At 55.3% G+C, this 22,669-nt stretch overlaps 7 protein-coding genes across 7 annotated transcripts; 4 read left to right on the top strand and 3 right to left on the bottom strand.

The window, feature by feature from the left end:
- Positions 1-1,698: 1,698 nt before the first annotated feature.
- N656DRAFT_797340 (uncharacterized protein) lies at positions 1,699-3,856 on the bottom strand (the record flags this gene model as incomplete). Its single annotated transcript, XM_064817625.1, has 2 exons — positions 1,699-3,122; positions 3,214-3,856. 2 exons carry the CDS (start codon positions 3,854-3,856, stop codon positions 1,699-1,701), a joined length of 2,067 nt encoding a protein of 688 aa, XP_064671041.1.
- Positions 3,857-5,260: 1,404 nt separating this feature from the next.
- On the bottom strand, positions 5,261-6,048 carry N656DRAFT_797339 (L30e-like protein; the record flags this gene model as incomplete). The annotated part of the gene is made up of 5 exons (XM_064817624.1): positions 5,261-5,359; positions 5,535-5,583; positions 5,754-5,791; positions 5,849-5,944; positions 6,001-6,048. The coding sequence occupies 5 exons, from the start codon at positions 6,046-6,048 to the stop codon at positions 5,261-5,263; spliced, it is 330 nt and encodes a 109-aa protein (XP_064671040.1).
- Positions 6,049-6,416: 368 nt separating this feature from the next.
- On the top strand, positions 6,417-7,295 carry N656DRAFT_788962 (ribosomal protein L10e; the record flags this gene model as incomplete). The annotated part of the gene is made up of 3 exons (XM_064816739.1): positions 6,417-6,461; positions 6,625-7,009; positions 7,066-7,295. 3 exons carry the CDS (start codon positions 6,417-6,419, stop codon positions 7,293-7,295), a joined length of 660 nt encoding a protein of 219 aa, XP_064671039.1.
- A 1,579-nt stretch (positions 7,296-8,874) lies between these two features.
- Positions 8,875-10,662, top strand: N656DRAFT_797337 (uncharacterized protein; the record flags this gene model as incomplete). The annotated part of the gene is made up of 1 exon (XM_064817623.1): positions 8,875-10,662. One exon carries the CDS (start codon positions 8,875-8,877, stop codon positions 10,660-10,662), a length of 1,788 nt encoding a protein of 595 aa, XP_064671038.1.
- A 1,695-nt stretch (positions 10,663-12,357) lies between these two features.
- Positions 12,358-16,008, top strand: N656DRAFT_767793 (uncharacterized protein; the record flags this gene model as incomplete). The annotated part of the gene is made up of 1 exon (XM_064813581.1): positions 12,358-16,008. One exon carries the CDS (start codon positions 12,358-12,360, stop codon positions 16,006-16,008), a length of 3,651 nt encoding a protein of 1,216 aa, XP_064671037.1.
- Positions 16,009-17,104: 1,096 nt separating this feature from the next.
- Positions 17,105-19,098, bottom strand: N656DRAFT_707637 (rRNA adenine dimethylase; the record flags this gene model as incomplete). The annotated part of the gene is made up of 15 exons (XM_064811445.1): positions 17,105-17,136; positions 17,201-17,437; positions 17,483-17,603; positions 17,659-17,725; positions 17,792-17,820; positions 17,874-17,906; positions 17,961-17,980; positions 18,032-18,080; positions 18,134-18,198; positions 18,248-18,287; positions 18,359-18,546; positions 18,603-18,629; positions 18,694-18,735; positions 18,808-18,881; positions 18,953-19,098. The coding sequence occupies 15 exons, from the start codon at positions 19,096-19,098 to the stop codon at positions 17,105-17,107; spliced, it is 1,170 nt and encodes a 389-aa protein (XP_064671036.1).
- Positions 19,099-19,353: 255 nt separating this feature from the next.
- On the top strand, positions 19,354-22,095 carry N656DRAFT_778236 (uncharacterized protein). The gene is made up of 2 exons (XM_064814972.1): positions 19,354-21,015; positions 21,081-22,095. Exons 1-2 carry the CDS (start codon positions 19,832-19,834, stop codon positions 21,646-21,648), a joined length of 1,752 nt encoding a protein of 583 aa, XP_064671035.1. The 5' UTR covers positions 19,354-19,831; the 3' UTR covers positions 21,649-22,095.
- The last annotated feature ends 574 nt before the right edge of the window (positions 22,096-22,669 follow it).

The following is a 22,669-nucleotide window of genomic DNA, read 5'->3' as shown; positions in this document are numbered from 1 at the left end:
AGGCCCACGCCCAAACGCAAGTCATCCAGTCTGTCAGGACTGTCGAGGTCGCATGACATCGATCCGGCTCCGTTGTTATCCTAGCGACCTGGCCCAGTAAACAATCCAACGAGTTTCCTAGGTGGTGCCGTAGTCGTCGACGGTGCGCAAACAGGCCAGGTGCTCACCGCTGTACTGTACATAGTTGGCTCACCATCACCGATCACCAATGAGTTTCTCCCTACATGTAACCACGTTGCTATAACAAATTATCCCCTATTCCCGACGAGCTCTTCCGGATAGGCTGTATGTACATCTGTCTGGCCGATGAGATTGTTCTGAACATTGACGAGTTTATACCACCAGCAACCATCGCAGCGCCGGTCCTCCAAGGCCATGAAACAGTTTGGCCCACTGCGGAGAGCACCCTCACCCTCTTTCAGAAACCTCCATTCCTGCAACCTTGGCCGTTCTTGGCGTCTTCTGCTGGCGTCGGTATGGGCAATCCTATGTGCTCCGAAGGCCAAATCAGTCGTTGCAGATGAAGCACATCGACGTATCGTCAACCCCCTAAGAAGGTGATATACCCCCTTAATCCGCGGCAAGTGGCAACGCGTACATGGGCCACGGGACATATCATACCGAAGGTAGTCATTCGTGACGCCAATGGAGTCCTGCGCGAAGTTCCAGCAACTGTTGAGCGCGAAACTGTGCAAGTTGGGCAACCCAGGGATTCGGGTGCGGACACGCTAGTTAAAGTGGAAGGGGCCTGGTGTTATTTCTAACGACACGCGATTGTTGAGGACGGTTTGACGATGTTGACGAATCGAACTGGGGGCCGCGATAGAGAGGAGGGAGGAGAGTAGGAAAGGTGATAGTAACTACCGCTTGACTACTTCACTACCTATGGTGCTACACTACCCGGGGGGGGGGGGGGGGTGAAAGTAGGAAGGAAGAGTTCACTCATATAGTCAGGCTAGGTGCTATGGACGCGTCGGACCTCAGAGGAAGGAACTACAGACAGAGACTGAAGATGGTGGTAGCGGAGCAAGCGTTACCCCTGACGAACTACAGATGAGGACGGGCGAGGGCACGGATGACTAGGACCTTTGCTAAATACAACATCAACAACAGGCAAATGCTATCTGTAGGAACAGGAGCTACCGCCGCAATAGAATGAGCACCTCCATGGCGGGTACTGAATAGTCACCTTACCAATGGACTTTGAAATGAATATACTCGAGAGCAGGGAGCAAGGTATATAGATAGTCTATCCCGTACATGAACGTGGTCGTCGCATCCTGAACTGTACCAAAAAACCAAAACATCAATCATTCCGCGGCTGGCCCGGCAAGACCCCATCCATGTATCAGACATCAACACATCAAGAGACATGATCGTTTCGAGCCAAACCCAAAAAGAAAACAACGTAGACAATACCCCTGACTGAGAAGAGCAGACGGAAAGGGGTGGGGGGAACAGCAGAGCCGTCGGTTAACAGACAATGAAAACAGACATGACCTCCGCCCAACACCATCTATCCATAAGCCTTGCCATTCTGCAGTCGGATCAGAGAAAGAAGAAAAAAACAAACACCAAACTCAGAAAAGGACCTTGTCATGTTATATGCCAAAAAGGCATCAAACCACCGAGCATTCCACATCATTACCCCATCACCACTGCACCCTCTCCCACCCAACCCTGAACCCGAACCCAACCTCACTCCTTGATCGCATCACCAGCACCAGCACCATCCTCCTTCTTCGCACCAGCCCCAGCCCCGGCACCAAACGCGCTGCCCATCCAGCCGACCCAGCTCTGCCGCTTGCTCGCGGCCGCGGCCGCAGCAGCAGCCGCCTGGGCCTCAGCATTCTGGCTGACGAGCCTCAGAGGGCGGGGCTTGTTACCCGCAAAGGTCGCACCCGTACCCGTAGGACGCTCCCTTTCGTGGTGCGACCGGGGCGGGCTCTGGCTGGGCGGGGTGGACACGTCGCTGTTGTTGCTATTCCCGACACCGCCGCCCGACACAGACTCGCCGCTGGTGCTGCTCGTCTCGCTCTTCATGCCGGGGAAATTCCCCGGCACGCCTCCGCCATTGCCACCACCAGAGACGGTGTGTGAGCTGCTGGCGCCACTGCTCGCGCGGTTGCCCGCACCCTGCGGCGGGAGGAAGAAGGTTTGGCTTGAGCGTAGCGAGGGTGATAAAGGTCCGTCCGGCGTGCTGACACCCTTGTACATGGCGCTGACGATGCTGGCGGCGCCGAGCCCCCCCGTGTACTGCTCGCTCATGGGCCTACCACGGCGAGTGCTGGATGCGCGCGTCAAGCCGATGGGGATGCTGGGCGCTGTCTCCGGGTTGCTGATGGCGGACGGGGTTGGGTTGGCTGAGGGAACATAGGTCATGGGCCGGGGCTTTGGCTTTGCGGTTGTGGTTGTTGTGGGTGCGGTAGTAGTAGTGCTGCCACCGGCCACTATTGACTTGGCGCGCTGGAGGAGAGATGGGCCTGCGGCGGGCTTGCTGGGCGGAGGCGGGGGTAGCTCCTTGTTGGTGTCGGGCGTGGCCTTGTAGTCACTGGATTGGTCGAGGATGTGTTCGAAACCTTGGTGTTGCAACAGCCGCTCTATTATCTTGTTGATATAGAGGGTCAGGGCCTTATTCTGATCCTCGGCTCGCTTGAGCTCTGTCTCGAGCCGCCGCGTCTCGGAGTCCTGTTCGTGATGATCGTTGTCGGCAGCCCCAGAGAGCTCGTCGGCCAGGCTGGTGCCGCTCGTCCGGCCCTCGAGGGCGGCTAGGGCGTCCTGGTTTGCCGGCGCGCTGGCCGAGTAGCTGAAGTCGCTCGTGGTGAAGTCTCCCTTGAGCGTGCGCTCCTGTAGAAGTAGCTGATAGCTTTCGTTGTCTTCCATTAGCCGGGCGTTGGCCACGCGGGCTTCCATCAGCTGACGCTCGACTTCCTGAAGCCGGCCGCCGCCCTGATTCTGCGATTCGACCAACTTGATTTGCGCCTCGGCCAGCTCTAGCCTCAGTGATTCGATCAGCTTGTCCTTTTGCAGCAACAACTTGGAATTGTTGCGCGAGTCGCTGCGCTGAATCGAGGATGGCGGGGCAAAACTGCCATTGTCGATGCTTGGCGAATTGTTCACCGCTGTTCAGGGCGAACAAAGGTTAGTTGAGGTCCTGCGGCATCATGTAGATGTGCGATGTGGAAAGGATAAGTGGACGAGGTAAAAACCTACATTGTCTCGTTGGCCTGTCCTCGTCGAGGTTCCTTTGCGCTAGGCTGTCCTTGAGTCTCTGGATCACGGATTGCATCTCTTCCTCACGATTCGCCATTTCCTCCTTTTCTTTCATCATAGCACTCCGCTCAGCTTCATATATGTTCTCCATTTCACGCATTTGCCGGGCGGCCTCGCGCTTTTCGTTAGTCAGAGCCTCGATTTGCTCCTCGCTCTCATGCACCTTCTCTTCCATCTTGGCCTGTTCCTTCAGGGCATCATCCAGCTTGCTCTGCAACACCTCAGCCTGCCGCTTGTACGTCTCGCACGCAGATTCGGCCTGGGCTAGGCGATCCTTTAGATCGTCTATTATTGCTACCGTCTCGGCGCGGATAGCCTCCTCGCGCTCCATGTCAGCGGAGCTGTTGGCTTTCCCGTTGGCGTTGCTTCCATTTCCCAGCAGCGACTCGCGCCGCTGTGACGCGGCAGCACGGGCCGAGACCGGTGTCCCTGTACGAATAGAACGGCTGCGAGCCACGCCAGTGCCAGCGCCGCCGGGGCTGCTTGCTGATGAGGGTGTCGAGGCTCTTGGAGTCGGGCGTTGCGGTGTCCCTGTGGGCGTTTCGCGGCCTGTTGCCGGAGGCTTCTTGACGACAGCGGCCATCTTCGGTTGCAGCAAGGCTGCTTTAAGAAACGGGCGACTTTCTTCTGCGTTTTCGCTTCTTCCCTAAGGCATACAAATCCGCCTTATGCAATCTAAATGTATCATAAAAGTTCCGTTTCAAAGCACTTTGCGCGTGGTGGAGCGAAAGATGTTTTAGATGGATGTTCAAGCGGCGGTCTCAACTGTACACGTGCGGAGGATATTTGCTGCAAGAGTGTTGTACTCGGCGGCGAGGCGCGGTGTTTGAAAGCCACGGGCGCTCAGGGCCCGGGCGTCTCCGGTTGCTGGGCCCCGACTCCAGCAACAAGGGGACAGCGAGACAGGGGAAGGCCCGTCAGACCAATCAGAGCCATAACCACCCTTTCCAGCCCTGGGGTGGCAGGGTTGTTCCCAGAGGCGGTGTTCGTGCTCTTCGCTGCGCTCTGGAAAATTGTGAAATGGTTACAGAACTCGCAGCTACATATGTTTGACTGACTCGCCTCTACATATTTTCATACGTAAAATTCGTTCTGTTTCTAGTTATAATTCTACTTCTTACGAGGAGCAACTGGTTCATTTTCCGGGTGCAAAGACAAATGCTTGGAGGCCGTCAACGCTCGCGCGAAGCCGTCGGTTCCGCTTCACCTCAACTTCTCCCGTTGAGCGCTCCATTGAGTCCATCCTCGTTGTTTCGACATCCCGACGATCTGCCGAAAACAAACGATTACTCCCGCTGCACATCCATGCCACGAATGCCCGGTTGAACTCAACAAGGAGTGGAAGCTCTTGTGAGATGTTTCTGTTTTCGGCTGATTCCCGAGCACGAGAACACGCGTTTCGCACCAATGCAATGCCCATACCGGTATACGTAGTATTTTCGATGATCAACGGCTCGTCGGCTGCAACTAGCGGGCGCATGATCCCTTGGAGCACCCTGTAGCAGGAAAGTTTGGATGGATGTGGGCGGGTTTGATTACCGTAATCTAGCGTTCAATGCAAGCTGGAGCGACTTTGTCATTCCGGCAAGGCCACCCCATTCCCTGACCAGACCAAACTCCTGAAGCGCGGACTCTTACTCCGGTTTCTGGAACGTGTGTCCTTGCCACTGCCTCCCGTGTGCTCACACGAAAAGGCTCGCCTCGGAAACAACCATGGTCATGTACGAACAACTTATTCGCGTTTCGAGCGATCTCTCACATAACCACCATGGTGGCGATAGTGACTTGCGTGGAGCCGGAGCAGGCTAGGAAACCGAGTTGTCATAAACTACGCCTAGTCTATGGAGTGCACCCTGTGGAGCAAACTCGGATGTCGAAGATGGCCGTAACAAATCTTGTTTTAGGCCATATCGCCAAGTCGTCATGCCGTTTTTCCGAATTCAAAGCCCAACGCCGTTTGAATGCCAACCGATCCCTTATGTCCACATTAAGCCTGCTGGTCGTTGAGAATATCACTGTCACCAGCATCCAGGATGGCCATAGTAGAGCAGCGGAAGAGCTTGCCGCAGGCGGTACCGAGCTCAATCTGTCGCAAGAGAAGGTAAGCATGGGAACAGGTACCCTCCAAAGTCTGCAGCGAGACTTCTTCTCTGGGTAAGCCGGAGGAACCAAGGGTTCCTGCGGCGGCAACAACGAGGAGCAGCAAAGATCCCATTGCATCCATTCGAAGTGTCTCGGGAAACATCATGGGGTGAACTTACGTTGGTGCCGCTGTAATGGTGGACCGAGGTCTTGGACATCATCGAGTAGCTAAGCAGTAAGTTAGCTCCAATCTCTTTCTTAGAATTCGGCCCTCGGATAAGAGAAATCGATGCGAGACACTCGTCTGGTAGCAATGGCCGGGCCGAAGCTACCGTCCACAGGTTCCCGGCAAGGTTTTGATCGAATCCCTCTTGCAGTGGCCGTAGGGTGACACATACTACTCGAGCTCGGACTTGCGGAGCGGAGGAGTGTTGGCCTTCAACAAGGTTAGCACGGTGCGGTTTTGGATTGCTGAATGGGAGGTGCTGCTTACGGCGATGAGAATGAGCTTGGCCTTCCCACTGCGGAGCGCCTTGAGGGTGCTCCGGTAGCCCAGCACAACCTTGCCCGACTTGATGACGAGGGCAAGCTGTTGCCGAGGTCAGCAAAGCTTCCTTGAAGCCGTCGGAATTTACTGAGACTGACCTTGGCGCCGATGGACTGGGCGTCGGACTTGGACTTCTTGGGAGCCATTTTGACGGTGCTGCGGTTAGTGGGACGGTATTGCGAAAATGGCTTGCGGTGATGAAGTTGTCGTCGGCAACAGGAAGGCAGAAGACCAAAGGTAGAGAAACATTACTGCAAATATTACAGTGGAAATTCTTACGCTAAGTGGGCTCAATTCTCATTGGTCGGATTGCCTGTTCCCTCCAAAGCCCTAAGCGACCCACTTTTCTATTACAGAACGCCTCCGGCTGATGAATCTGGATTGGTAATCGGGCGGCGAATTTCCAGCCGGTTCAGAAAAGCAGAGGTTTCAAAAGGAAACCTCCCTCCCACTCCGAGAACCCGGAACCCAAGCGACATCATATCCGTGGCATCGCCCAGATCAATCAGTCAAAATGGCGCGCCGTCCTGCTAGATGCTACCGGTACTGCAAGAACAAGGTAAGCAGACTTGATTGTTGTCAAGGAGTTGCAGAACCGCTGCCGGTGTTTTTCGGCAACGACATTCGGAATGGCCGGCGTTGGCAGGACCGGTATCACTTTGCTGACGACAGTCGCTTCACGGGTTCAGTGAGATTCAATCGCTAACACTTCATCGTTCTAGCCGTACCCCAAGTCGCGCTTCAACCGTGGTGTGCCCGACCCCAAGATCCGCATTTTCGATCTCGGCCGCAAGCGTGCTACCGTCGACGATTTCCCTCTCTGCATCCACCTGGTCTCCAACGAGTATGAGCAGCTGAGCTCCGAGGCCCTCGAGGCCGCCCGCATCTGCGCCAACAAGTACCTCGTTAAGCTGGCCGGCAAGGAAGGTTTCCATCTCCGTGTCCGTGCCCACCCTTACCACGTCGTCCGCATCAACAAGATGTTGTCCTGCGCCGGTGCCGATAGACTGCAGACTGGAATGCGTGGCGCTTGGGGCAAGCCCAATGGTACCGTTGCTCGTGTCAACATCGGCCAGATCATCATGAGCGTCCGCACTCGTGACTCTAGTGAGTAGCTTCATGCTTTACGGCTCAAACTGCAGACGAGCTGACCATGGTATCAGACCGCGCTATCGCTCTGGAGGCTCTCCGTCGCTCGCAGTACAAGTTCCCCGGCCGGCAAAAGATCATCATCTCCAAGAACTGGGGTTTCACGCCCCTCCGGCGCGAGGAGTACCTGGAGAAGAAGGCTGCTGGCCGGGTCAAGGTGGATGGTGCTTACGTCCAGTTCCTTACCAACCATGGCAGCTTGGAGACCAACATGAAGCGGTTCCCGGATGCTTTCACCGCTTAAGTTGGGCTCAGGGCAATGGGATGGTTTGATTTGGCTTGAGGCTGGCGTAAACGGTCATTTTAGGGCTGAAGCAAGAGCATGTTAGTAGTATCATGGGCTTGGTTTGGCACAGTCAATGGAACCATTCACCAAATGGATTATGAAATGGGACAAACTGAGCCGTGGTGCATTTCTGTCCGTTCGGTGGGCTCCGTTTCCGTCGCCGGCGTCAGAGTGTGCAGCCAAAGTTTGGTACGTTGTGCACCAAGTTGGCACAGCGAGACCGGCGGATCCGAGGAAAATGAGTGGGCTGAGCCAGGCGAGATCAAGGCAGCCTATGAAACGGATACTGAGGACCGAACTGCTAGGTAAGCAGATCACCTGGGAAGGAGCCGCATGATGACCTCAGACGTGATGACCTCAGATCGTGGGCGGGGATAATAGGGGTAGTTGGATAACGGTTGCTAATGTGACATCATTCACGCCTTCCAAAGTCAGAACAATTCAGTCGAATGTCTACGCTCTGTAACACTTCAAAGGGAGTTTGATGGACTGGATGCCGACAGGACGAAGGTCTTAAGGGCGTTGGAAACCTTCTAATCCTTATCTGATACCCCGACTTTGTGCCTGCTGGCTAGCTCAATGTTAAATGCTTCCGAGCTAAGCGTGGCGGTGATTTCTGCGTAGTCCTCCCCCACGCGAGATTATCAGTCAGGCCCGTCAGGTTATGTGCTCAGGGAGTCTTTGCAACAGCTGTCTGACTCTGGTCCCCATAGGTTTGACAAGACGTCTCTGATAACGCCAAGGTCCAGAAGACTGTTACGCTACGTATCCAAAGGAGTGGCATGATGTGGAGCCGGCTGGGCCCATCTCCGCGACATCGCGATACCAAGATGGACCAGCTCGAGGTGTAAGGTGGCCTTTGAACTATCTGTTTAATGCTGCGCAACCAAGCCATTGGAAGATGCGAAGATTTGTAACTTCCAAGATCAGCCGACACTAGCAGAGTTAAGTTAACCTGAGTACATAAGGTAGTGATTTGTGCAGTGCTCTACCGGTATCTGTAGATGCGAGGGTCAGGCGGTGGTGGGGCAGAAATGGCCAGGGTCCTCAGAACCACTAACATCGTGCCGATTATGTCCCCTCATAACAACAAGAAGCCTGATCAGACCCCGTGCTGCGGCGCTGGCAAAGAGACAACTATCAACCCTTTTGCCCCCAACTCCCGTCTACCGGGGCCTGCCACATCTCTTTTCGCAATTCCGGACTTGTAGGCGGTGTTTTAGCCGCGATCGTGGGCGTCGACGGTGTCACAAAGTTGCGGTTGATCAACGTTATCGCCTTGCGATTTCAGCTGGGATTGAATCATCGTCATCCATCCTTCACCGACCTTAACAAACAACGCCGCCTGCAGCTCGTTGACCGTCTTTCATGAAGCAAACGACCCAGGCTCTCCATACTTCGCCGGTAACTTGAACTACACGCAGGTTGCTGTTAGCGCAAGCCGGATTCTAGGAGACAGGCATTGTGAACCCAATACACGTCCTTGCGGCCCACCTTCGGGCTCGAAATCCGACTTGAAAACCCCCAGGAAAGCAGCATGGCCTTCCAGCAACCGACCCGACAACTCCCTCAACGGATAACCCGTGTTGAGTCAGGCGATGGAGAGTCTGCAGTTCTCTCGCGCCCGGCCCACGTGGACCCGAACGAGTCTCACACATGGGTCCTATTCACGCCAGGCACTGACGCTGGGACGACAACTTCATACCTTAGCTCAGCTCAGGACGATCAGATAACTCCCGGTAGATCAAGGATCAGTGATCTGGGCAGCATCGACACCGCTGCCCGGTCTGATTTCAATTCTCAGCCTAACAATTCCGCAGTTCCCTCGGAAGCCCTAGCGGAGAGCGTTGCCGAGGATGACGCCGAGCTTGACAGCCTCGACAGTCATCTACCGGAATTTCGCACCGTTACAAGTCCTTACAACCAATCCGAAATCCCGCACGCGGCGACGGTGCTCCCAGGGCATGATGGATTGGGCTCGTTCAGGTTTGATGCCAAGGGGACAAGCGCCGAAGCGCAGGAACGGCTGTATGCCTTTGAAAGGTTCAATCCAAACCGCGTAAGGCCGAGCACTGAGAGCTTTGACCTGGCTCAATTGGCGCTTGAAGATGAGGAGGCGCAAAGACTGGAGAGAAATCGCAGAATCGAGGCATGGCGACTGGAACAGAGCAAGCTCTTGCTAGAAGACATCAGGAAAGAGACGAGGAGAAGGCGACAGCCGGAGGCATCTCTACGCAAACACCATCCAGAAATCAGCACGGCGCAGGAGGTTGCGGAAAAGAGCGTTGCAAACCAAGAAGCAGAAGACATCAACGTAAGCGGTGCTGATTGGCACGAGCAGGATGGACCATTACCCAGCCCCGCAGAGGGCGGCTTGCTGAGTCGCATCACACGGAAATTGCTTTGCGACCTCATGGGGATCGATGACAAGCTACTTCCGATTCTGTTTGGGGAGGTGCTTCCTGACGAGGGCGCACTCTTATCCATGCCTGAGGCATCTGCAGTCGGCGTGTCTCCCGCATCTGGGCCCGTTGAGTCACAGTCATGGGATGACTCTGCATGGCAACTGCGTATGCTTGAGCGGATAGCGAGGGAACTCGGCCTTCTTGTACACAAGATGTCGACTCACCCTGGCGCCTTTTCAACATACACGCGCGTACAACATATGCCGCTTCCGTATGCCGGCCTTCCAGTCATACCAGAGACGCCTGTTGACGTGAATGACGGGGTGCAAGGGACGGACGGCAGTGTCATGTCTACGCCGCAATTCAAGCCCACAATTGCAGCGTCAGCCGATGTCCATGGTGCGCGGACGTCGGAGCCCCCGACACAATCGGCGCCTTCTACCGCCGACATGGGCCCGAGCGATGGGTCACAATCTTTCACACAACAAGAGTGGGAACAGGACCTTGATATCCGGCTGGTCTTCCGCTATCTACGGTCACGATTCACATCCTCTCGCCAAACCTCGGCCCCGTTTTCGTCGGGGACTTCTCACCTCGCCACGTCCAGCACGCAGGATGCCGCAGCAAAGGCGGCCAGGGTGCGTCAGCACCACCCTCTCGTGTCCAATGCTCACGCACATGGATACCACCGGCCCCGCCCCGCGGACCGGCGCACGTTTAAGGCGGCTGTGCCGTCTAATCCCGCTGGGTTGAGGCATGCTCCTGGCAGCTGTGCTAGTCAGAGTACGCGGCGGTCTGCAAGGCGAAGCAGCATCTCGTCCCGGCCATCGTCCCGGCATTACTGGGATATTGGAGGCTCCATAGGCACAGGCAGCATTATCGCGAGCACCGGACCGATGGGGAGCTGGGGCGAGCTTTAGATGAGCTAGCACCTTGCTCATTTCCTCGCCATCGACGCAAAATATTCTGGTGAGAAGGGTTTATTGTACAAGTACACGCACCATCATGACGGCAGGGGATCTACACGGGAAGCGGGGCGTTTGGATGGATTTGTATTCATTTCAGTCACGTCAGCATACCATTTAGACGTTTGGATTAAGATTTCAGCAATCTCTGGGAATATCAGATGAATCACCACCATGCATATCTTTTAGTCCCGCCAGCCTCACATCTCGGGTACATTGGCCTGCATTCCTCCTATGCGAACGCGATATTCGCGGATCACGGCTTTACGGCGCCCTGTCGCCAGCCTCGTTCGGCTGGCACGCTGACAAGCTTCTGGCTCTGCAGGGTTACCTCGAACCCCTACCGTTGGAGGCCATGAGGATCTACCTCTCCGTTCCGGCCAATTTCTGCAGTCACCGAACATCTTAAGGTACATACGGTGAGCCTGGGAGAGGGTGATGTTACGCTGACCGGCTACTGCATACGTAGTACGGACCACATTGTGGTATCTCGATGGTGTGAATGTACGGAGTACAATGGCAACGAGATGGAAGTGCAAGCACCCGCCTAACGCGAGATGCACGTTGGATACGCGGGCTGCTGCAGACGCGATCAGGAAGGCAGGGATCTAAAGTGGGTTTTACCCAATGAGGGAACTCCAGCAGTGCAACGTCTCGAAACAAACAGGGATTGCTTCAATCAGTTCCGCTGCAGCTTCAACCACCGACGCGTCGCCTCAAACAGGCGTCCAATGGCTTCTCAGTCAAGTCTCCCCTGTGCAAAACAAAGGGCAGAAACAGCAATTGGCATGGCTGCATGGGAGCCTGATCAGGGAAACAAGAGAGAAGATGCGTGCGTCGTGCGAGGCATCCTCACGTCCGATCCGATCCTTCCCCATGATCCCTGCCGCGAGTCTGCAGATCGAGTCATCTTGTCGTTCGCCTGACTTGCAATCCCCACAGTTCCCACAATTCTTCGGCCGGCAAGAGCCCGGGATGATTAGGTGCTGAGTGGGCCCCCACAGCGCTCGCTGGCGCAGCTGCCCATTGGATTTGGGTGGTGCTCAAACGAAAATGGGCAGCTCACAGAGTTCCCAGCTCCCACACCCCGCCTTGCTCTGCACTTTACCTAATTCTCCCGACCTGGATCACCGGCGATACTCTCCGCCTCGGTGTCAGATTGTGCTGCCCGACGCCTCACTTTACTTTTTGCGACGTCGATTCCTAACCGTGTCTCCAACCGTTTTTCAACTGCGCGCCCTTTCGGTCAGGCATATAAATTATTTTGGAGGAAGAATCAGCTGCCGCATTTCATAGAGAGCTATATAAAAAGTGTTCGTCCACGCTTTCTGCTTCGACCTTGGCCCTCCTGCCCAGTGAAGACATGCAGGCGCATCTCGCGATTCCGAGAGCTGTGGCCTATGTCGCCGCGATTGCGCCGGCTGATGCGCCTTGTGCCCATTGACTGACCGGATGCAGTATCATGTACTAAGGCCGCTGCCCACTGATCGCGACCCAGCTTGCCTGGTGTGTGGGGTCGCGCGCTGAGCTCATCTCGTCTCGCCGGTCCTGCCATCTCGCACCTCATCATCGTCGCTAAGCTGCCGTCGCACGCCGAATCGAACTCGCGCCAGTCCCATTCGGCGCGCCGAACGTCAGCCACGCCGGGAAATGGTTTCCCAACATGCCAATGGCTGCTACACCCTTGATGCCCCCGTCCCCGGCAATTCCTTCGTCTTCGACATCTACAATGATGGTCAGGCGCCGCGGGCAACGGCGCCGGCCCTGCCGGGCGGGCCTTGCAACTACACGGATCAGACATTACCGCGCTGCGGTTGTCGCCGCTTTTGGAGTCGGCCACCAGTTAGCAGTGTCTTCCAGGACAGCACGGTGCCCAACCTGTCGGAGATATGCATGTGCTCGCACCATGCCTGCTTCCACGAGGATGCTCAGCCTGGACAGACACAGCCCATGCCCGTGACTAGTGTCGCGGGACAGGAAAACCAGAAGCCCAGGGCTAACAGGGAACCACTGAGTCCGGTTCCGGGTGTGCCGTCGTTTCACATGCCTTCCAACCTCGGATTGTCGCTGGATTTCAACATGCTGGGCTTCCAGACCTCCGTGTCTGCTCCTCACAAGGATGCTATTGACACATTACCGGCCGAGGATGCCCGAGCGGGACAGGACAGTCCAATGCCGGATACGTTTAACAGCTGGGGGGATATATTCGAGACTCAGGCGGCACCGGCCAATGGACCCCCGTCCAATCCTGCCCAGTGTATAATGTCATCTCAGCCACCATCGACTGCCGCCTCTAGCCAAGCCAGATACCTGAGGCCCTTTGCTGGGAAAGGACTGCAAACACTAAGCGGCGGCTCAGTCGTGGCAGCGCAAGCCCGCTCTGCGGGACGGAGCGACCAGGATGGTAATGCGGGTGCGATACGGGATATGATACCTCCTTCAGGAGATTTTCCTTGCCGTGATGCCGGGGATGCCACCCCTAGACCCGCACACTCTCAGGCTCGTTCAGCGGCGGCCTCATACCTTGGGTCGTACCAGAAGCTAGCGGACACGGTTGAGGCCCACGAACAGCGACTCGAGAGACTCGAGAGCGCATCATTTTCCATTGCCGGCCACGATGACTGCAACGACAAGCACGAGCACACTGATCTACGTGTTACCGAACTTGAATCCAGGGTAGAAGAGGTGGAGAAGATCCTTAATGACAGCAGTAGCATCGCCAGCAGCAAGCGCACCGTCCGGAACGATGGCACCGCTGATGACGCTACAGCCAGCGTTGCCTCGGTTTCAACTAACGCCACAGTACTCGCTTCAAACCGCGCCGAGGTGTACAGTCAGCTGCGGATACTACAAGCACAGGTCAGCCAACTGCAGGAAGCCGCGTTGCCTTCATACACCAAACCTTGGGAGCTCGAAGTGGTATTTTTGCCATTTCCGCTGAAGGGAATCTGGATGGACGCACGGGAATTCTCGGCGCAGCGCCGGTCGACGGGTTCCAATGTAGGCGAGTGGACGCAAATGCCGAACACAATCAGCAGGGCGACACCAGATCCGCAGTCGCCCAAGTTTATGGAGTGGGTGGGACAAGGGCCCGAGTCAAACTGGCTACTGCCGAGGGCTTTTGCTTCTGGCCGGACCATTGACCAGAGACTCAAGAGTCGTGGCCTGATCAAAACGGTCCTCGTCAGGGGCCCGGACGCTCGGAGTGTCCATCTTGCGATCCACAACGCGTTTTACGATATCCTGCGCATCTCGTCCAATTCTGATGCCCTGTCGGGATATGCGCCTCCTGATTCACCCCTGTCCGAATACCTCGGCCTAAGACAAGCCTGGGTACCGTTACGCAAACTTCACAAAGATTCGCGCCTTCGCTTTCTTTCGCCCGCCGAGATGGCAACGCCTGCGTTGTGGGACTTTACGTTCCTAGTATCCAGCGTTGTCATGAAAGCCACGGGTTTGCAGCGCCTCTACATCACGCAGCCAGAAGCTTACCTCCAAGATCATCCCCTGGGTTACCACGCTTTTGAATCCGGGTGGAACTGGCAGAAGCTACGCGAGCTGAGGAGGGTGTACCCGGATTCTCAGAGCAGCGCCGGTGATGTCCCTGAGGCGGACGCGATGGAAGAATGCTGGGCTTGGGACGAACGTCTGGACGGAGAGCCCAGTGTAAACACATCGATCATGAGCCTTTGTCAATCCCATCAGCAGCGCGTATCTAAGCGTTCTTCGACAGAACCATCTGCCCAATTCTTCACGGGCGTGCAGTCACCTATTCTCACCAGCAACCCCGGTTTCTCCCGGGCGCAGTCTCCTCTCATCCAGCGGGACCGTAAGGGCTCCTGGCCGCCGCATATCCGCGCCGGATCGCTGCCGCCAGTCGCCCCGACCCTCTTATCTCCGGCTCAGTCCCGTCGGCGGGTGTCCTCCCACACCGCCAGCGCCACCCCCTACGAGCGGCGGTCCTCGCCGTTCATTCCCCGCCCCAGCCCCCGCCTCAACAGCCACCCCAACATGGCAGCTAACACGTCCGCCGCCATGATCCCCAAACGCCGCTTCGGGACCCGCTCGCCCTCCCTCGCCCCGCGAAACACGCCGCGGTGGAGCCGCACGAGCATGAGCCGCTCCCCGTCTCTCGCGCCGGGCGGTCCGTACGGCTACCACGACGAAGCACCCAACCGCGAGCGGCGCACCACGCCCTTCTACTACGCCACGCCGCACAGCGACGCGCACCCGGACCAGCCCTACGGCTATCTCCGTGCCGGAAGCCGCGGGCCCACGCCAGGGCCCGCGGGGCTCCGTATCGGTGGCTATGGCGACGGCGGCGACGACGACGAGGACATGAATGATGGAGACTACGAGGATGACGAGAGGGGATCGTCGACGGACCCCTACGACAGTGAAATGACCAGCGACGATCACGTGGACCAGTATAACCATAATCATAGCCATAGCCACAGGCGTCGCAACAAGCATAACAACTCGTTTGGCTTCGGCCGGGACGCGGATGGGGCGGATCTGGACATTGACGTGTACGAGGATGAGGAAGATGGCGAGGACTATGAGAAGGAGGACGAGCTGGACGGGGTGGACACGGATGGCGGCGATGGGCAGACCGCAGCGTGGCATGGGCTTGGTCGACAGCCGCAGCAACACCAGGTGCAACAGCAAGTCCCATCATTCCCTCATGGACAGCACGTACAGCAGGGCGCGTCACTGGCTCAGCCCCGACCTGAAGATATCCCCTGGGCGGGGATCGAAGACCATATGTCGGACGGGGAGAATGTGGATCCGTCCGAGTCGTCGTCTTTCTCGTCACAGTCATTATCGCAGTCTCAGTCGCAATCTCAGCTTCAGTCGCAAGAGATTGAGATCCATGAGAACGACGACGACGACGATGAAGACGAGGACTGTGGTCAACGACAGCGACAACGACAACAATCAACGCTGCCCGATGCCGATGCCGAGGATGATGCCGAGAACGATGACGATGACACGACCAGCGCAAGCGCAAGCAGCCAGGCGCCCAGCGAGTACTCGAGCAAACCCGGCCCGTGGCAGGTCATCCCCCTGCTGCCGCCGCCAAGCAGCAGCACTGTGGATGTGGATGTGGACGACGAGGAAGTGGGCCAGGGCCAGCATCCGAAGCAGACCGCCGCCGCCATTGCCATTGCTACGACTGAGTCACAATCACAAGAGGAGGAGGAGTCGATGGAGTTCCGGATTCATGAGGACGGGACGGCGGGAGGAGGGGAAGGCGGTGACGGCGGGGCTGGGTTGTTGTTGGATACGCAGTGGGCTTGATTGCGGTTGAAGGGGGGTTGTTGGCTGTGTTACTCTGTTTTTATACGTGGGGATGGAGGTTGGATCAATATCATGACACCGACCGACCACAGCATCTCTAGTTCATTGCATATCATATCATGTCATGTCATGTCATGTCATGTCATGTCAAGCATGTCATATTCATATACGTTAGGCTATCTTGGGACTTGGGAGTGGCTAGCAAGCGAATCCTTTCTGTCTTTCTGGTTTCTATTTGTTTGTTTTGACGCTGCTCCTGTGTTTGGAGGTGGGGTGATGGGTGGATGGATGGATGGGTGGATGTTTGTTTGTTATTTGTATCGGGAGCGGGCGTATGGCGCGAGACGATGGAGATACCTCGTTATCCACTCCTGTTGTGTTGTGTTGTTGTTGTTGATGATGATAGATCAAGTCATAGTAATTCTCATCCCAGTTTTCTTGAACGACCTAGTCAAAAAGCATACCCGCTCGCTGCTCCGTAAGATACTGACCAGGTGGGAGGGACGGACGGGCGGATAGTCCCGGTTCAACACGAACGCTTCAGGAACTCGATATGTTGAATTCACAGGTACCTAGCTTGACCTCAACTAGACAGAACTGCAGCCTGGCTTTCTGAGACTCTGTTAACTCCGAGTGTAGCCCTCAGGCACCCAAGTCTGACTAACTCTTCCACGGGCCCCGTTGAACATGACAGTATCACGGTACCACATGCCAACCCTTCATTATGAAGTCAGTCACTCATAGCGACTGTCAGGGCAATGAGCTCAGCCTGTCTGTGTCAAAAAGCCCCTCATTGCTGTTTAGAAACCATGTCTAGGTTGGGGGGCGAGAGGGAAGCGAGAGTGGATGCCTTCGCGTTTCTTCACGGTAGCCAGACATGTATTGTAGGCCACACCACCGATACAGCACACAGGCATGGCCATGTGCTGTACGTGAGAATAATAGTCCGTCAAATGCATGATGCCGTCTGCTACCTGCACTACATGGATCATGCAACTGCCATCAAGAATGCCGTGTAACCTCACGATATCTACCTGCCCCAGTCCAAAACGCCAGCAACGCCGCCCGCTAATGTATTGTACCCAATCAAACAGCCTCATGAGAAATGTATACCTTCTTCATGGAAAGCTGTCGCAGCACCCAGGTCAGCAATCGACGGCACACGAGAGATCTTCGCTTTGGGATAACCTACCGATAAGAAGCTTCAAGAAATCGTTCTGATCACACTGCCTAGCTCGCTTGTCGGCCAGGCCGGTGCCCGTGAGGACCTTATTTACTTTTGAGCGCACGACAAGGGCTATTCTGGACTTGGGATTCCTGCTCGGTGTTTTGGCCGCGTCCTTGGCGGCCTGGGCCTCGTTCAGCTCCTTGAAGAAGGTGGGCATATCCTCGTCTTCGTCGGCGTCGACACCGCCCCATTCTTCTTCCGCTTCGTTGCCGTCCTTATCGATGTTGTCATCGTCGCCGCCATTACCGCCGTCGTCGACATCCATCTCATCGTCGAGGCTGCCCATGTTGGCGTCCTCGGCGCTGGCATCCTCGACGATGCTCTCGTCGATGGGGATATTGTGAAGGGAGCAGTAGACTTTGTAGTTCTGTATATTTTGTCAGCGTAACATGGAGGTAGAGTTCGGGAATTGGAGGACCGACCCTTTCACACATTGCTAGCACCTCTTTTATCCCGAAGGCAGCTCGCAAGGTCTTGTTTTTCCGGTTGCTGACTTTTGGTTAGGAAGGGCACCGGACAACATGATGGTTGATAGCGAAGGTGTGTAGAACGCACAAGGAAATACGTAGAAGACCATCAAATTCCTGATCGAAGAGTTAGCAAGCTTGAGGATGGGATGTCGGCCGGATGGGCTCACCTCGAAAGCAATATTCGGCCGAGCTGAACCAAGCTAGATAGACAGGATTAGCATTTCCCCATGTAGGTTTTTCTGCAACGTTCGTACAAGTGGTTCTATCCGGACGACTAGGGAACAGTAAGTAGAGGCTCATCTACCAGGCGTTATTGCAAACATACCATCGCTCTCCACCTTGGGAGGAGGTTTAAAGTTTTGCTTTCCGACTTTCTGTACAGATGCGTTAGTCCAATAGACCTGCCGGATCAACTTTCCTGCCGTACCATGATATGTTTACATGTAGCCCAGAAATTCACATTTACACTCAGTCTAGAATAGAGCGCATCACCTTGACCTGGTCAGTAGCGGCTCGACATGAAGAGAATTTGTGAACATACCGGGCCTTGCTACCAGTCTCTTGGCGAACTCCCGTTGAAACTAGAGGGCGATAGCGGGCAAGTCAGTCATGGCATCACTGGGTTAAAATCGCAACGTGTTTGGGCACGAACCATGAGCACTGCAACGCGGGGCGGGTTCGGCATGGACAACATCTTGAAGATAAGGGGACTGCTGATCTGGTAAGGCGTATTGGAGATCAGGGCGTCGCAGGGTGGGATTTGGGGCATCTTGATGACATCCCCCAAAATGACCTCGAGCTTCTTCGCCAACGGGGTGCTTTGCACGCGCTTTGTGACCTCTGTGTCGTCTTAGCCGCTCTATTCGAAGCAATATGTGGTGGATATTCGGACACACCTGCGCCCATCTTAGGATCGAGTTCGACTATCGGACAAGGTTCTGGTCAGCTTTCGCGTAGTGTGAAGCAAAACCTTTGGTATGAACGTACTCGCTATCACCTTCTTTGCCTTTTCGAGAGCCCGGACCGTGACTGTTTGGGCAATTTTCGTCAATCGACAGGTCCTGGTGGTGAATCAAACGAGACATGGGCAGGGTGGCTCACTGTTGCCGGTACCCGGACCAACTTCGACGACAACATCGGTGGGCTTGAGGTATGCCTTCTCAACAATGGCATCGCTAGGCAATGAGACGTAGTTGCGATTAGCGCCAGCAGTACAATTATATTTCCCTAGTAAGAGCAAGCTAACCTGATACCAGGGTTCTTGAGAATATGCTGGCCAAAATCCTTGTTGAAGCGGAAGATGTTGGTGCTGGCCGCCGCCGATTTCGACTGCTTGCGGTCATATGGCCCGCTGCCCGAGGCAGCCTTCTTCTGCTTGGCCGCTTTTGGCATTGTAAGAGTTCGGGGCGTGTCTCTGTCGACAGACCGGAAGAGCGATCGAGGTTCGACCTCGTTTTTATTTTTATTTTGGCCGCCTTTTTTTGGACGGCAGTACATACAAGATGTAACCCCGCCAAGTGAGTGAAGATAAGATAAAGCTGCGAGCCACACCGCCTGCCTTGTCGAGCTTGTCAGGCAGAGAATGACCCCGCCAATGCCAAGCCTGAACCATGCTGACTGCGACGAACCCACCCACTGGTACCTAAAGTACAGCAGCTAACATGCAACTTGTCAAGCCGGGAAGGCTCACCTTGAAGCGCCGTTACGGTATTGGGATTGCTTGGACCAACGTGAAACAATCCGCGAGGCGCGGATACCTACTGCGCCTCTGCAAGAGTGCCATGGGTGCATTCAAGTTGTTCTGGGCGTTTTCTCTTTCCGTAACCGGTGACCAGACAGGCCCTGAATTCGGTTTCAACTGACGTAACTGGCCGCGCTGTCTCTGGGGCGGAGCCCGCGGAAAGGCAGACTCGAAAACCGCTTCATCGCAATCCTCCTGTTGGTCAATTGGGTACAATACTTACATACAGCAACCGATCAACTGTGTGCAATGTGCATCTCTTGACCTGTTTCTCCTTCGTCTTCTCAACGTCCTCAATTACATGATCGCCCCAATGCTCGCTAACTACCTCATGGAGAGTTCAAGACGCATTCCTGGCGGTGACTCAGCTTCAAACTACTCAACATGTCAATAAGAATAGCCCTGGACAACCCACCCGAGTTCTACACGAACCTGGACATCATCAAAGGCCAGGTGGTCTTGAACCTTAGCCGCCACGAGCATGTTGGCGCCATTATTGTCAAGCTCGAGGGCGAGTCCAAGACGGCCCTCGGCGTCCCCACCGAAAACCCGGGCATGGGCATCTCCCGGGACCGCCATCCGCACGGAGACACGCTCCACGAAAACCACAAAATCCTCTACAAAGTGTCCCAGGTCTTCCCGGACGAAAAGCTGTCCCAATCGCCCCCACCCTTCGTCCTCAACCCAGGCCAGCATCGCTTCCCCTTCCAGTTCAAGTTCCCCTTTAATAATGCGTGTGGCAACGCGGAGGCTATGGCGAAAATCGGCGGTGTTATGAACCCCGGAGGGTTTGGCTCAGGGACTGGCTTCTTAGGCTTAGGGGGCATCCGTGTGATGGATGGAACCAGACAGCTGTTGTACTCGCACGTTACCAAGACACTACCTCCCAGCTTCACGGGTTTCCCGGGAGAGGCCGAAATCCGCTATTATGTCAAGGTCACAGTGCAGCGGCCCGGCTTGTTCAAGGAGAATTGGAGATACCAGACCGGCCTCAAGTTCCTACCCATCGAGCCCCCTCGGCCGCCAAAGACGAATCAGGAGGCATACGCCAGGCGGCCTTTCGCATTCCATCCCCGAAGTCCCAGTCCGGCGCCACAACCAAAAAAGCGAGGTTCTTTTTTCAGCAGTAGCAGACATTCGAGCCCAGCTCATTCACCTGTGGATGGAACACATAACCTCATGCCGCCAGATGGCGTGCCATCCCAGACCGCCGCATCAGCATCGCCCCCCTCAGTCGAAATATCGGCTCGGCTTCCTCACCCAGCTATTCTCACATGTAACAAACCAATTCCCCTCCGCATTCTCGCCAAGAAGCTGGTGCCCTCTGCCGCTGAAGTGTACCTAATCGCGCTGCAAATCGACCTCATTGGCAAGACCACTGTCCGCTGTCAAAATCTGGCCAACACGGAAACCAGCCGCTGGGTCATAATGTCTCGCCAGGGTCTTTCAATTCCTGTGTCTCAACCCCAAGACGCCGTTGGAACCGAGATTGTCCTGCCAAACAGTTTATGGAGTGACGTCCCATTACCAAACACCGTCATGCCGAGCTTTGTAACCTGCAATCTAAGGTATGCCGTTTCCAACCGTACAATGGCCTCTCATTTCCATTAGATCACTTACCCCTGAGCCTTAGCCGCGACTACCAACTCGAAATCAAGCTCGGCCTATCCTGGGGCAAACCCACCACCCACAGCAACCCCAGCGTATCCTTTCTAGGCCACAGGAGCAGGTCCAGAGTCGACCTTTCCGAGATCCCCCAGGAGCTCCATCTACCCCTGCACTTCAGCTCGGTAGAGGTCTTCTCAGGCATGGAACCTCCTCCAGCACTAGTAGAAGCGATACGGCAAGGCCGGGGTAAGGCCCGCCGGCCTGTCAAGCAGACGCAATCAGAGGTACTAGGACAGCCGGGACAACCCTCACCTCGCCCTCCACAGCAGCAACAGCAACAACAACCACCACCGACCCTACCCCCTCGTCCGTCACCACAACAACTACAACAACAACAACAAACATATGACCCGCTCTATCCACCCCAACTCCAGCCGGGGCAACAACAGCCCCCGTACGACGATGCACCGCCCACGTACGAGGAGGCCATGGCCGAGGAGATGACGGGGCCCATGTTCCCCCCTACGGCGAGGCCGGCTTATAGTGGCGAGACTAACGAGAACTCGCCTGATACGCTGCCTGAGAAGAGCTAAATTGCGAAGTTCCGTATGCGGCGTGTTTGGGAGGCTACGTCAGGAGGAAATCCTTGGTATTATATAAGAGATAAAGCGGGCTACTACTAGTAGTAGCTTAGTATTCGTTACTCACTAGCCGGGGAGTATAGCTGGGGTTGGCTTTGTTCTACTTACTGTATATACATAGATATCAAGGTATCAAGGTCGGCGGACTACTGCACTTAGCATTTACTTCATCTTCATGTTAGTTATACCCACTAACTCGCTCTGTCATAATGGGTGAGCAGAAATGAGTTCATTCAGTTTCCGCTTTGCTAGGACTCTTCCCCTTCAGCAGCAGGTATTGACTGGCAGGGTATACATTGCTTCACTTGGATTGAAGCGAGAGCATTGCTGTCTATATCTTCGATTCATTCGATTCATTCGATTCATTCGATTCATTCGATTCATTCATGCACCTGACAAGTTACACCACTTACATCCTTTATGCATACCTTTACTTGTATGTATCTACCTTATGCACCCCACAGCAGGCACATACTGACACGCACACATACTCACACCACATCAATGTACATGTAGATCTACATCTTCACCAACCCACATTACCATATGTATAGTACATACAGTACGATGCAGATACCTACAGAACAAATCACCACAAGGGGGTTGGTTGGCTGTGCCACTAAATTGATAAAAGACAACGCAAAGCAAGACCACTGGTAGTCCAACCCCAACGAACTAACCGCAAACCGGCAACCGGCAACCGCAACCCGACTGGCAACCTCCCCTTTCAGTGTTCCACATACGCCTTGCCTCTTGCCTTAGCTTCCCGCTTCTCGCCGTAAACGCCGACGCCGAAATCACCACCCAACCTGACCCGACCCATGGGCCAAGGAAAGACGTGAAGAGTAAACTCCAAAGGAAGACTGATGGTGAGGAAGAGTGAATGGTATAAATGCGCCGCAGTCGGGTTCCCATCGTTCGTTCATGACATGACAAAGATCCAAACACAATTTTTCTTTCCCCCACAGGTACT

The sequence above is a fragment of the Canariomyces notabilis genome (genome assembly GCF_033297395.1).
Source record: "Canariomyces notabilis strain CBS 508.74 unplaced genomic scaffold N656scaffold_8, whole genome shotgun sequence".
NCBI classification, from domain to species: Eukaryota; Fungi; Ascomycota; class Sordariomycetes; order Sordariales; family Chaetomiaceae; genus Canariomyces; species Canariomyces notabilis.
The sequence above is the reverse complement of the archived record's forward strand: the minus strand, read 5'-3'. Positions and strand labels throughout refer to the sequence as shown.

Excerpts from the sequence above, each read along its gene's own strand:
- N656DRAFT_778236 (XM_064814972.1), top strand. The coding sequence starts at position 19,832 with ATGTCAATAAGAATAGCCCTGGACAACCCACCCGAGTTCTACACGAAC. Across the intron at positions 21,016-21,080 it reads TTTGTAACCTGCAATCTAAG|CCGCGACTACCAACTCGAAA; the intron begins GTATGCCGTTTC and ends CCTGAGCCTTAG.